General features: G+C 48.3%; 1 protein-coding gene across 1 annotated transcript in view; it reads right to left on the reverse strand.

Annotated features, from left to right (window-relative positions):
• LOC143398987 (dedicator of cytokinesis protein 2) overlaps window positions 1-14,245 on the reverse strand; it is a 401,674-nt gene that overhangs the window by 28,508 nt on the left and 358,921 nt on the right. The window contains exons 41-45 of the mRNA XM_076855686.2: window positions 12,584-12,725; window positions 7,991-8,072; window positions 6,618-6,702; window positions 5,765-5,851; window positions 238-414 (exon numbers count right to left, since the gene is read on the reverse strand). Coding sequence (XP_076711801.2) covers window positions 238-414; window positions 5,765-5,851; window positions 6,618-6,702; window positions 7,991-8,072; window positions 12,584-12,725 — 573 coding nt within the window. The remainder of the gene's footprint in view (window positions 1-237; window positions 415-5,764; window positions 5,852-6,617; window positions 6,703-7,990; window positions 8,073-12,583; window positions 12,726-14,245) is intronic.

Here is a 14,245-nt window from a genome sequence, read left to right on the forward strand (position 1 = left end):
CCTGATATTTCCAATCTTCTGCCTGGACTCACGAAGCCCTGATGAGCCCTGTGGCTCCTGCCCCAGCACAGGGAGTGGGAGCCAGGATGGGCAGGAGACGGGAGTTAGCGGAGACAGGCCATCGAAATTCTGGGAGCCACATGAGGTCCAGCCATAACACGTGTCCTTGGGAGAAGGTCAGCTGCTGTAGCCCTCCTGCCACTTCCAGGCCAGGGCCTGGAAAACGGACGCCCTTACCTTCTCGTACTTGGCAAAGCCGCCCATGACGGCGGGGTCCACGATGCCATTCAGGAGCATGGAGAGGGGGTTGATGGGGAGGCTCTCATCACCCTGGTACTGGTTGATCATCATCAGGATCTTCTCGTTGGCCGTGGACATGGTTTCGATGGCATTCTCCAGGGGGCTAATTGTGGTCTGTTGAAAATAAGGTCACCAAGAAGAGCCTGAGTGGATTGCATTAGAAAGAGATAATTACTGGTCTTGATTTCACTTGGGGTGGAAATTCAAATGATCCAAACTCCCCAAGGAGCTACAGCAGGATCTGCTGTAATTAGTGGGCTGGGGGATCTGTCTGCCCTGGGGAGAAACATGCTCCTTGGGGAGACAGAGGCAGGAAGCGCTGGGCACTTGACAGAGGCCCCAAAAGGGTTTTTCTACCTTTCTGGGTGAACTGTGCTCCAACTCCACCGCTCCTTGTTAGCTGAGCAGCAGTGCAGGGGTCATTATCCAGAGAGACCCAGAGCTCCCCATATGAGGACCCAGCCTGGCGCAGCTGGTCCTGACACTGGGTGATGCAGGAGGGAGCTGCTCCTAGGTAGAGCCGGGCTAATTGGGAAGGTAAAGAGAAACTTCTCCCCGCCTCTCACAGAGCAGTATAAACAGTGCCATCAAATGACAACTGGCACCCAGTGCGGTTCTCAAGAGCTTGGGATCGCAAACTGAAAACAAAACTTGAGGTCAGCAAACATTTTCTGTAAAATAGCCAGATAGTAAATATTTTAGGATTTGCAAACCAGATGGTCTTTGTTGCAACTACTCGGCTATTGTAAGAGGAAAGCAGCTAGGAGGAATATGTAAATGAACGAGCAAAACTGCTCCAATAAAGCTACTCACAAATAGGCGGGCAGGTGGAATTGGGCCCATGGGCCATAGTTTGCTGACCACTGAACTTATTAAATTAAAAGTACAAATCATGGCTTTGTGGCTTTCTAGCTGTGTGAACTTGGGCAAGTGTCCTCAACTTCTGAGCCTCAGTTGATTTGTTGGTAAAATGGGAACGAGCGAAGCTGTTGCAGAGTGATCGGTAGCTATTGTTGTTGATGCTCGTAGGTGTTCAAAGCTGGGAGTCAAGGGGCCTGAGAAACATCACGGAGAAAGGGACTCGAAAGTTTAGAATTCTGCCTCAGTGGCTGTGTAGAGAAGGCTGAGGTCATGCAGTACCTGTCAGAGCAGAGCTCTGTGACACCCTCAGCTGGTTCCTGTGCCTACTGTATTCAAGACGGGCAGATCGGCCTCTCTGGCCGTGTTCCTGGTCCTCTTTTAAACCATGGCCTTAAACCCCTGTGAATCACAACCATCTCACCCTCTTTCCCTGCAGCCATGGTTTTGAAGATGGGAGCTCCTGCAGTGAGAAGTCCCAGGGAGTACTGTCATCGTCACTCTGTTGCACATGCATGCACACATCTACGGTGTCAGTCGGCTTCATGTTACTACAACAACATACCTAGGGCAAATATCTTACGAGGTTTATTTAGCTCACAGTTCTGGAGGTTCGAGTCTAGCAATGAGTAGTTCCACGGATGTGGGCCTCTGTAAAGGTGCCCCGTGGCGATGGTGGGAAGCCTGTGTCAGAGCAGACTACTCACACGGTGGACCAGGAAGCAGAGACTGAGAGACAGGGTCCCACAATCCCTTTTGATGGTGCAAACTAAGGACCTCCCACTAGGCCCCACCTCTTAAAGGTACTCAGTGCCTTCCTGCCCACCAAGGCTTTCATGCATGGACCTCTAGGAGAGAGTACCCACATTCAAACCATAGCGCCCCTCACATGAGCACACACACAGCGTCAGCCAGAGGGGAGTGCCACTCAGCCTGGCACTGCTGCAGTCCCCATCCCACGAGTTGAACCCCATGGGTTAGTTATGCCACACGTGCAGACCAACCCTGCAGAGCTCCACAGGGCCAAGATCTTGACTAAGTTCTAAAGAGAATCCAGGAGCATGATCGGACTAAGCCCAGCTCTGTACCTGGAGTTCACCAATATCCTGGCAGGCCTGAAAGATGTGGGCTTCATGGCAAGTCATTAAAAATGGAAAGACCTGTAGACTGGCTTTCCTCTTTATTTTTGAAGCTATTTTTTGGAGTCCCAAATCTGTCCTCATTATAGCCATCGGGAATGGAGAATGAGAATGAGAATAACTTTGGCTTCCCACCTAAGGGCATTTATGTAGACCAAATTTATAACTCCCAGAGAAGGGTGACGGGGCGTGTATTGGGTGAAAGGTGTGGTTCCAGGAGCTTGTAACAGGCACTCAAGTAATGACCATGGTGATGGGGATGGTTCCACTATCCACCGCCTCCTCGTGCCAGCCCAGGTGCTCCCATTTACCCCCTCCAGCCACAGGGCTCGCTGCTTGCTGGAGGGCAGGTGGTAGCAGGTGGGGCGAGAAGTCAGGTGCTCCTGATTCCCAAGGCAGCCCATGTGGATGCCACGTTACCAAACCTGCCACCAACTGCAGCTGAGACTTTGTAAAGCCCTCTGGTCTCCAGCCTCCTTGCTCAGCTGAGCCTCGATTGTCTATGGACCATGTAGGTACAATACCTCTTGTCAACTTGATGTGAAGCAAAAATGAGTGATTAAGGGAAAGTGCTTTGGGGAAAAAAATGTACAGGTGAAAGGGGAGGGGCTCAGACAGAAAGAGGAAGTGCTTACAATCCCTGGCTGTTAGGTGGCATTTCAATTTGTTTGAAGGCCTCCCACCAGTACAGCCTTCATACATCCGTGTGGTGTGCTCATAACCACCTTGGACTCCGACACTGATGGCTTTGGCTGTTCAAGTCCCATCCTTGGGTCTCAGTCTCATCAGAGGTGAAACAGTAGAGCTGGACGAGAATCAGGAAAGACACTGGCTAACAGCAGGCCAAAGCCAGTCCACGGGGTCTGTCCTTCAGCAAGCACAGTGATTCTAATTTTTCCAGGTTAAATTGAGTTGGGGGAGGAGTTGCTGTTGCAGCTGGCCACAGACTCCATTAACCCCTGTGGTCTTCATGTGACTCGTTTATTTACCTTATCTTGCTGAACTCGGAAGACACTTGAATTTCTAGCTTTGGGACCTACTGACCCTGGCATCCCTTTCATCTCTGAAATTCCATAGTTTTGCAATCCCTATTTCACAGATAATGCAAATTAAGAAGAAAAGAAACAGTGCTCAGCCAACCTGAGTCATACAGCTCATTAATGACTGAGTGGATTCGAATGACCCCCAGACTTGGGTTCATTGTAAAGACTACATTTCTCAGGGCCAAGAATGAGTAAAAGCCCTCAATAAATATGCAGAACATACACAGCAAGGCCGTTGGAACTCATGTCTCTATACAAACCATACTGGGGTCATGGCAATTTATGAAAGAAAGAAAAAGAAACAAGATACAAGTTCATATAATGAAAAAATGGGCTGAGAAATGAATTCACTTAGCAAGCATTAAAATTCTAAGTCTGAGGCATTCTGAAGTCCTTAGTAACTCATTTTAGGCCACAAAAAATAATTTTGTTCTAGTCAACTTTTGGGGTGTTTTTCCAACTCCTTCTACTAGAAGAAACTGGGGTAAAAAAATAAAGTTTTTACTATTTCTTCCCTAATTTCATAATGCTGAGGTCACAAAGAAAGATGCAATTAAGACATGATGGGTGTCTGCATTTTATTAAACTAATTGATTTGCTTGAATATCCTTGAGCATCTATCATGGGCTTATGACTACTCTTGGCATTTGGAATATGGCAAGGAATAAAATAGGAAAAAATCTCCATCTTCCTGGAATTGATATACTGATGGAACTTGTCTAACACATTATATTTAATATTCTATTAATGTTAAAAATCAACACATAGGAAAACTACTCAGTCCATCAGGAGGTGATAAGGGCCAAGGAATGAGGAGCACTGGAATGTGCTCCCTGTTTGCCTACAGAGTAGCAGGAGTCACGGAAGAAGAGGCACCTTGCTGAGCCCTGCCAGAGCACAAGGCTCCGCTGGAGCTAAGGGACAGAGGCCACCAATCGGTGGAAAGTGTCTGTCTGCTTCCTCACCTTAAAAAAAAAGGATTAATAATAATGTCCCTTGGCATCCCTGAGGGATGAGTTCCATGACCTTCCAAGGACACTGGAGTCCATGGAGGTCCTGGTCCCTTAGACAAAAGTGCACAGTATTTGGTATGTGCCCATCCTTCCACATATCGCAGATGGTCTCTGCATGACTTATAATTCCTAACACAAAGCAAATGCTGTGTATATATTGTTACAGTGCACTGTTTAGGGAAAAATGACAAGAGAAAAGAGTCTGTATGCATCCCATTCAGATATAATTTTTACCCCTAGTATTTTCCATTTGTGGTTGGTTGGGACATGGCAGGAGGCTGGGCCTGACAGTAGGCATCTCAAAGGGTATTTTGAGGATTACATGGATAAGGCCATTCAGCATGTGACACAGTGCCTGGGACACTTGCTAAAACTTATCCCAAACCAAGGGCATGCATACTTCTTTCCTTTCCAGGGCACTGTGTGCTGGGATAGGCTAGGGTCACTCTGGAGGAAAAGGAGAGAATGAGACAGTCCAGGTGGGCTCATATGGGATTCACCTTGTTTATTAACCTTGAACAACCCGGGATCTCACTCTGCAGCTCAGCCCCTCACCTGTACAATGGGGAGAACAACATCAGCCTCACAGGGTCACTGGGTTCAAGTCAGATGGTGCAAGTGAGCAGCTGAGCACATGCTCAAAAGTTTTTGTTTCTGTATTCATTCTTATTCCGATTTCTCGAGGTCTAGGCCATGCCTATAAAAAGGGTTGGATGGCTACCAAGCTGCGGGCTCACTGGAAAGGAAGCGGGCATTGGGGCCAGACTAACAATCCAGTAGCTCAAAAACATCAGTCAGACCATGCCCTTCTGCCCATAACTTTTTCACTTATAGAAAAGATGAGGTCCTATTGATGATGGTCTAGAAGCAGAATACTGTTATTCACCCTTCACTTGTTCTGATCTGGATAAAAAATGTGCTCTGGCTCCAGAGCCACTTCCTAATCTCCTCCAGGTCTTTGCTCCAAACCTTTTGACAGGGAAGCTCATGCTATTTTAAATAGCCACCCTTCCTCCATCACTTTTCTGTTTTATTTTTCTCCATCTTGGTTATCACCAGCCAACATAGTCTGTATTATTTTGACTCTTTAGTCTGTCTTCCCCTTTAGAATGCAAGCTCCATTTCAGAATCTTCAGGTCTTAGAACAGCACTTGACAGATGCCGGGATTCATGAAATGGGTTTTGAATGATTTGATAAGTAAGACATCCTGAATGTGTCCCCATTTATAAGGTATCCTCACAGCCACAGTGGACCTTCCTCTGGAACAGCAAGATTCTTAGCTTCCATGGGGAACCTAAGGCTTGTGGAGAAGCGAAGTATATGCCATCTGCATAAGAGAGTTCAAGCATTTGGATTCTGGCCAGAAATGTGGCTGTCTGTGTGTCTGCCATAATTTGAACCCAGACTCACCTGGGACATGTGAACCACCTCGAACCAGCGCAGGATGCCCGGCAGCTTGTAGGCAGTCACAAAGGAGGTCCTCTCAATCCACATCGACTGTTTGGGGAAGGGTACGAGGCAGAAGAGCAACACACTTATGACACCTGGGCATCAGAGTAGCTTGGCAGAGACCCAGCCAGCCCCAGGACCTCCCATCCACCCAAAAGCAGAGGAAATATTGCAAGATCCAGAAACACTCTCGCCCCACCCCGGAAACTTCTCGGCCAGTGTGAATCTGAAGCTCTCTCTGGACTTAGGCCAAGTAAGTTCTAACTGGAGTTACTGGAATCTGAATTTTCAGGGAATATTGAACTTGTCCATGTGCATTTCTGTGGGGAGGGCCCCTAATGTTCATTAAATTCTCAAAGGGATGGTGACTCCCAAAATATTAAGAATTACAGAGGCAAAGAGCAGAGAGAAATTCAAAGCACCTTCTAACTTCAGCCTCAGACTTGGGGATGGAAGGCAGGTCCCAGCTGGAAACACACACACACACACACACACACACACACACACCAGGGACTAGCACACAGGGCATAGGGGTGACCAAATCATTGTGGTTTCTTATTGGTGTGTACTGGAAGGTTTGACCTCTGCTTAATCTGGGCTTTACCTCCTGAAGTGCCTGAATGTCCTGTGACTGATAAGATCACCTGACAGGCACTCAGGGGACAATGTGGGATGGGGAAAGAGATGAGGCTGGGGAATGGGTGCCATCAAAACTTTGGGCATTTGTTTCCTTTTCTATAATTTTGGGTCAAGTTCTCCCATTCTGGGCTGGTGGATCCACACCCTGGTTGCATAGGATAGGGGAAATACTCACAGCAAACTCATTCTCAGGGTCTACCGTCCCCTTGCGCACAGGTCGGGAGTAGTGGAACCTTTGCACGTAGTTGGATTTGTAAAAGCTGAAAGACAGAAAGAAGGTGAGTCTCCTGGTGGCCATGCCCAGTGGCTAACTTCCCGTCGGCCCCTGCGCCTGAAATCCATAACAGTAACTTCAGGTCTGGCAGAGTCCCTGTGACAGCATTTATATTTAGGGTCTATGTTCTGGGCTCCATAACAGTGCCCGTTGCACAGTCTTTCCTGGCGGGGAGACTGAGAGGGCAGAATCGTCTTAAGCCCATATAAGAACCTGGCACCCCAAGAGTAATGGCCAGTAGAGTTGGAATTCTGGCATTAATGCAGATGGGGCAGGCTGGTCATTTCCTGTGGCCCCAGTGAAGGTTCTAGAGGCACAGAGGGATGTGCTCAGTATCCCAGGAGTAGCCTCCAGGGATTTCTTCAAGAGTCACAGTCATCCCCCAAATCATTTCTGACTCTCTAGCAAGGTTCTAACATCATTTCCAGCAGGGCACGGTGCTAGCTGTGAGCTGTTGTCTCCTGTCCGTGGGAGCCTGACCAAGAGGGTGAGGGAGGCTCCAATCCTCTTGGCCACCCCTGCTCTACTGTGGCATGAGTGTGAGGCTGCTCCAGGGCCTGCATCCCCCTGCAGAGGAGGCCCTTCCCCTCCTAAAGGAGCCCCTGCTGTTGACGGCTCCACCCAGAGTGGAAGTCTTACTCTAAGACACGCAGGTGCTCTTGGGTACCTGGGTCTGGGGCACAGGTAGGGGATGGTCTGGGCAGCTGTGGGGGTACAGCTTGGTGCCCCACAGATTGTCTCCCTTGACCTCATCGGTGATCTTGCAATCTGGTGTGGGACGGATTGACACCTGCCTCCATGCCGGTTCCTCTATCATAGTCTGAGCACGCCCACTGTCAACGGCCAAACTCACCCAATGCTAAAAGAGGTCCCTTTGGGAGAATGTGCTCAGCATGTCCAAGCTACCTGACCATGTCCCCCAATCCCCAACCCTCCTGTCACCTGCACAGCCCACATTCTGGCTGCAGTTTCCTTGGGGCCACTCAGGGATCAGCCTGGGCAACAGCTCTCTACGTCCAATTCAGTGATTTCAACAATGCCACTGAGGATTTGCTATGCTGCAGAGTTAGCCACAACCCTGGCCCTCCCATCCACCTCCAGTCTCAGCCTGGTTGGGGACAGAGCCCTGTTAATTGGGCTTCTCCCAAGAGGAAAAGGGGAAACAGATTGGACAAAGTGGAGAAGGGCACTGGGGATGCCCTGCTACAACCTAAGCAGGACACCCTTTTTGAGTTCCCGCCCCTGTTCCTCTTCCCAGTGGGTCTGGGTCTTACTTTATGATCTGGTCAGGTACTGGCTTGTTCTTGAACCGTGGGTGCTCATCTAGGACAGGCTGAACAGTGAAACACTGGATATCTGGAGCCCCTGAAGTTAAGGACTTGAATCAGGTCTGTTGACCACAGGGACAATCCCAAATTCACCAGTTCCAGCTGAGCTTTCAGGCCTTTCCTTCTGGGAGCCCTCATTTTTCAAGGATCAACTGCACATTGCTGGTCTCTAATGAGGTGCTAGTGACCAGTTAGCAGTCACCATAGTCCTTTGCAGGGCTGCCTATCACCTGGCAACCCTATCTCAGGGCTCTGCTCCTGATAACAGAGTTGGTTAGTGGTGGGTAATCATAATTATTATTGTTATATTATCATTAACAATAACACCATCTAATGGATTTATAGCTCCCCATCAATTGCAGATGACCTCTCCCCATGGTCTTATTTAATCTCCAATTCCACTGGATGGCATTTAACCTAAATCATCCCTGTTGAGGTCACAGAAGTCTGGCAACTTGTTGAAGGTCACACAACTTGTAAGAACAGAGTGTGGGTTTGCACCTGGGTCTTTTAACCCTATGCTCAGAATTCTTTAGACCTGTCACTCAAAGGTGGCCCTCCAGCTAGCCCCATAGCATCATCTGAGCTTGTTAGAAAGAGCAGATCTCAGACCCTACTTCAGACATTGAGTCAGAATCTGATTTAAACGATCCTTGGGTGATTCATGCACACCATAAAGCTGAGAAGTATTGCATTAGAAGATGCAAACGTGCACTCCAACATCCTGCGCCAGGATTGTAAAGAGTCTTGTTCAGCCTTAGTGGGAATGAGTTCCAAACTCGATTAATGATGCCTGCCATGGGCACAGATCTGGAGAGGCACTCTGGGCCAGGTCATGGTCATGACTATTCTGGATCTGTCTTCATTCATTTGAAGTTGGTAATGTGGCAAATGAAATGAACAAAATCAGTGGTTCACTGGTCCGATCCCAACCGCTGTTCTCTTTCCTTACTTTCCATTTTTTTCTTTATTAATCTCTTCTTTTAGATATTCAAGCACTTTCCTCCCTCTTTTCTACCCAAAGAGAACCATAACTTTAAATATATCCTGGGTCTGATATGTCTGCCAACTAAGGGATCAGGAACTCTTGCTAGCTCTCAGAGTTACATCTGTGTGGGCATAACCCAGGTTTCCACCATTATCTCTGGATATTCAACAGAGTCTACTATTCCCTGTGCTTGGAATATTTTGCTCTTCTACCGTGCCTCCCCTGTGAACCATTCAGGGAGATGAAAAATGCCAAAGTCCACGAAGACTAACTTCACCCTAGTTGGAAGCTGTTTTCCTTCCCTGGATGTCCAGGCACTGGTCAGTACTTTTTTTAGGATTAGCTCTCAGCTACCCTCTTCCTCCCTCTCCTGCCACCCCATCTCCCAGAGAGGGAAAGCTTTCTGATGGAAGAGGCTCTGACTTTTTGACACATAAGAAATGGCTAAAACCAAATTCCAAGTTCAATTGAATTGCCTATCAGTGATAAATTTACTCTAGGCTACTTTATTGGGGATTTACTAGTTTTTACCTCTAGAGAGTATTTCCACATTGAAGGAAAGAGGGCATCATTGAACCTAAATGGATCACTCTTGATGGAAGCATTTCTCAGGAAAACCATTTTTTTTTTCCTTAAGCCCTGTGGCCACTAGCCTACCCTGGGAGGGAGTCACTCTGGATCAGCCTAGAACAGAAACTAGCCAACTATGGTGATTCAAATTTAGCTTATCTCCTGTTTCTATATGGTCCAGAAGCTAAGCATGGATTTTTTATTTTAAAATCACTAATGGAAAAAAAGTATTTTGTGACATGATAATAAAGTGTGAAAAGCAGAGCAAGTGCAAAATTTCAGTGCCCATAGAGAAGGTGTAATTGGAGCACAGCCATGCCCAGCTACCTGTGCGTCTGCAGTGGCTGCTCTCCAGCCAGACAGCAGGGTACAGGGCTTATGACACAGAGGGCATGGCCCTCGAAGACTAAAACATGCCCCATGTGGCTCTCTACAGCAAGCTTGCCCACCCTTCTTTTAGAGAAGGTTCTAGGCCATGTCTACTGAACTTGGCCACTGGCCTTGATTCAACAGGAGGATCCAGGCTCATCCTAAGGAAGCCTCTCTGACATCAGCATCTTAGGTGTGCCAGAGGAATGTGGGTGGAGCTGGCCCATCATTCCTGCCACTTGGGATGCATGCGTGGAATTGTGGCAACCGTAGACCTACAGAGACCTTTGCTTTCAAACATCTTCTGCCACCTGGGTGTCAATATGAGCCAACTATGAGACCCGTAAATTGCTTGGCCACTTTTTAATAAGTGAGGGCAAGAGAGCTAATAGTTCAAGATCCTGGTGGAAAGCAGACCTGGACTCAATCCCTAGCTCTGCTGCGTCCTCGCTGTGACCTTGTGCTGCTAAAGATTCCGGAGCCCTGACTTTCTTAGTCATGAAATGCAGAGAGCACTGCTGACCACTCACAGGATGGTCATGAGGAAAGGTGAAGGCGGGCGTATCAAGGGGCTAGGGCGCAGTAGAGGTCAGCACACTCTATTCATCAGCTTTTCGAAAACTGATGGTGTGACAGAACACGGGTTTAGAGACATACAGATTTCGGGATTCAAATGCCAACTCCATCTCTAACCAGCTTCATAACCATGGGCAAATTACTTTCTCTCTCTGCCTCACATATTCCTTCTCTGTGAAACAGGGGAAATTAACACCCATCATACAGCATTTTATGGGGTTTAAAGAAATAATGGTTATAAAGCATTCTGTCTCACCAAGAGGACAGTTAGCAAATGTCAGCCCTCTCCCTTTGCCTTTCTACCTGGCTCCTGGCACTGACTCAGGCCTCAGAGTCCCAACTGTGATGACCTGGCCCAGGAACACCTGCCCCTCCCCTGCCCTAGTTAAAGAGCATGCGCAGTTCCACACCAGTATGTCCACCTTTTGGGCTGCGGTGTAATCCCTGTCTCGCCCGCAGCCACGCCCTCTCCTGCAACCAGCGGGCGCCACCACCAGTTGCATCTCTTCCTGCAAATGCCCATGAAGGGCAGGCAAGCATAATAAAAAGGTCACAGATGAATATTTATCACCCCAGGGAAAAATATTTGGATTAAGGTTTGGCAGACTGAAGGGCCCAGCCACGCAACCTGTCAACCCGTTTTAAAAGCTGTAACTTAATCTGTGCTAAAGGGCGCAGTGCCAGAGAGCCAGACTGGGTCAAGGTGCTCCCAGCTCAGCAGCCAGCCCTGAACCCTGCCTCCTGCCCGGAGTCAGTGTGGCTCCTGGTCCTGGGAACACCGGGTCTGCATCCTGCTCACGCACTGTCACCTCTGCCCTACTCTGTGCCCGGCAGGCAGCGGTTCTGCCCTGCTCTCTCCTTCCTTCTCCGGCTCTCTCCTCCTGCTTTCTCTCATTTTCTCTTTCTTTCTATTAATCAACAAACCTCTCCTGGCAGTGGGCTAGGTGCCAAGGCTCGTGGGCGAGGGCCACAGTGCAGGAAGGTCGATTCTCCAGAGAAACAAACACAGTGTGAGAAAACATGGTCCTGGGGAGTCCAGATAAGGCCACTTTAGAAAAGGTGACCAAGGAAAGCCTCTTCCAGGAGGGAAGCCAAGTTCGGATCTGACAGGTGAGCAGGAGCCAGCTGCCTAAGGAATGGGGGAAGGGCAATTTATGCAAAGGGACCAGAGAAGGCCTAGAGGTGGGGACAATTGGACATGTTTAAGGAACAGAAAGGAGCTGGTATGGCCAGAGGGAAAAGCAGGGGTCACAGAGTAGAAAGCCTTCCAGCACTGCTTAGGAGTTTGGTTTTATTGTAACAGCAATATGGGGTCCTTTCAGTCCTTGAAACCAGCTGTGCTCCTTCCCACAGTGTCCTGCAAGGATCATATTGTCATTAATAAATATTTAATCCTGCATTTTGTTGCTCAGTGTCTATTTTACTTGCTACCTTCTAAGCTTCCTGAAGACAAGACCCCTTAGTAAGTTTAGCACTGTCTGATGCTTGGCAGAATCTGGACTTCAGAGTATTCATGAGAGCGAACAGTTGAGGAGAGACTGCATGGGTCATTGGGTGTTGCATTCAGAGTGCACAGTCATCCTCCCTACACCCGAGGATTGGTTCCAGCATATACTAAAATCCCAGGATGTTCAAATCTCTTACATAAAATGGCTTAGTAGTCTCACATCCTCCTGTACATGTTAAAGGCCTTACTAAATGTCTTCTAATACTTTTAAGTCATTATAGTACTAATACACTGAAAAACCTAGGTGAAGAGCTGTTATATAAGGGAATAATGACAAGAAAAAAGTCAGTTCACATTTGGCACAGACTGTGTTTTCCCCCCCCAAATATTTTTGGTCTGTGGTTGGCTGAATCCAGGGGTGTAGCACCCTTGGACACGGAGGGCTGGCTGTACTGAGATGGGCTCTTTGGATCCCATGCTGGACACTAAAACTGGCACACCAGGGTGGGCAGCAGCTCTGAGCTCTACGGGCTGAGGTGCCCACAGTGCTGCTCATGCCCAGCCCCGTGGCTGGAATGTCCAAGGATACACTGGCCTGGGGCGTTCTTCACGTCGTCTCCGGGGGCAGAAGTTGTGTTCATCTTCTCCGCGTTGGGGAACTGGCTCATCAGCTGCAGCTGGAAGTCTTCTCTTCGCTCATACTCCTTCCCTCGGTAGATGAACACTTTATTCTGCAAGGAAGTGACACCCATCAGAGACCCCAGAGCCTTCTGATGTGGAGGATGTGGCCCAATCATGGCTGGAAGGCTTATGAAATGAGCATGGGGCTGTGGGGGCCTCCGATGGCTCCCTGTCCCCTCAGTTTCCCACCAGAGGAGGGAGGAGCTCAACTCTTCTTTAAAGAGCTCCTTCCGGGAAGAGAAGAGTGTGCACGCAGAAAATCTTCTGCAGACCATCCCAGTGAAGCTTCCAGAATACTTTTTTCCTCATGTTGCACCCCATCATACCCACTGTCCTGTTTATGTGGCCACAACGTTTCCCTCCTGCCTTTAATGTGATGTGGGCTGGGCCTGGGGGGACAAAATGTTCAAGACCTCTTCTCCTGGCTTCGGCCCTGAGCTCCCCGAAATATTCTCTTTACCCTTCCTCAGCCACGTCAGCCTCTTCTAGACCAGCAGTCCTCAACTGGTGTCTGTCCCCAAGGGACACTGGCAGTGTCTGGAAACATTTGTTGGTTGTCATGCTGAGGGTGAGGAGTGCGACTGAGAACTGGGGCAGAGGCCATTAAACATCCTGCAACACACAGGACAGTCCCCACGACCGAGCAGGATGGGCCCAAGATGTCAACAGTGCCAAGGCCAGGAAGCCTTGTTCTAGAAAGCATCTGTGTCAGCTGTGCTGCATCTAATGGTCCCTGAGTCCTTCTGTCCAAGCCCAAGTCTCTCTGGCCTCTGTACACCAGACCTCCAACCCTGGCACCATCAAAAGAGCCCAGGAGGCCTTTACAAGTTCAGATTCCGGGGCTGGGGCTGGGGCTCAGTGGTAGAGCGCTTGCCTAGCATGTGTGAGGCACTGAGTTAGATTCTCAGCACTATATATAAGTAAATAAATAAAATAAAGGTCCATACATCTAAAAAAATATTTTTTAAAAATTTCACATTCCCTATAAATAACAATAATTGCTGGCGAGGATGTGGGGGAAAGTTTCACTTGCCCATTGTTGGTGGGATTGCAAATTAGCACAACCACTTGGGAAAGCAGTATGGAGATTCCTCAAAAGAGTAAGAATGGGACCACCATGTGCCCCAGCTAACCCACTTCTTGGTATTTATCCAAAATAACTAAAATCAATATACTCTAGTGATGCACACATGCCAGCAGCACAATCCACAGTAGCTAAGTTAAGGAACCAGCCCAGGAGCCCATCAATAGAGTGGATAAAGAAAATGTGGTATATATACACAATGGAGTTCTACGTGGACATAAAGAAGAATGAAATTGTGCCATTTGCTGGTAAATGGATGGAACTGGAGAGCATTATGCTAAGTGAAATAAGCCAGACTCAGAAAGCCAAGGGTTGAATCTTTTCACTTTTATGTGGAAAATAGAGGGGAAAAAAAAAGGAATTTTAAAAAGGGGGATCTTGCCAAAACAGAAGGGAAAGCAGTAGAATAGAAACAGGGGACCAAGACTGAGGGAGGAGGGGAGAAAGGGGAAGGACTGGGGAATGAAGTTGACCAAGTTATACTAG

The sequence above is a fragment of the Callospermophilus lateralis genome, chromosome 5 (genome assembly GCF_048772815.1).
Source record: "Callospermophilus lateralis isolate mCalLat2 chromosome 5, mCalLat2.hap1, whole genome shotgun sequence".
NCBI classification, from domain to species: Eukaryota; Metazoa; Chordata; class Mammalia; order Rodentia; family Sciuridae; genus Callospermophilus; species Callospermophilus lateralis.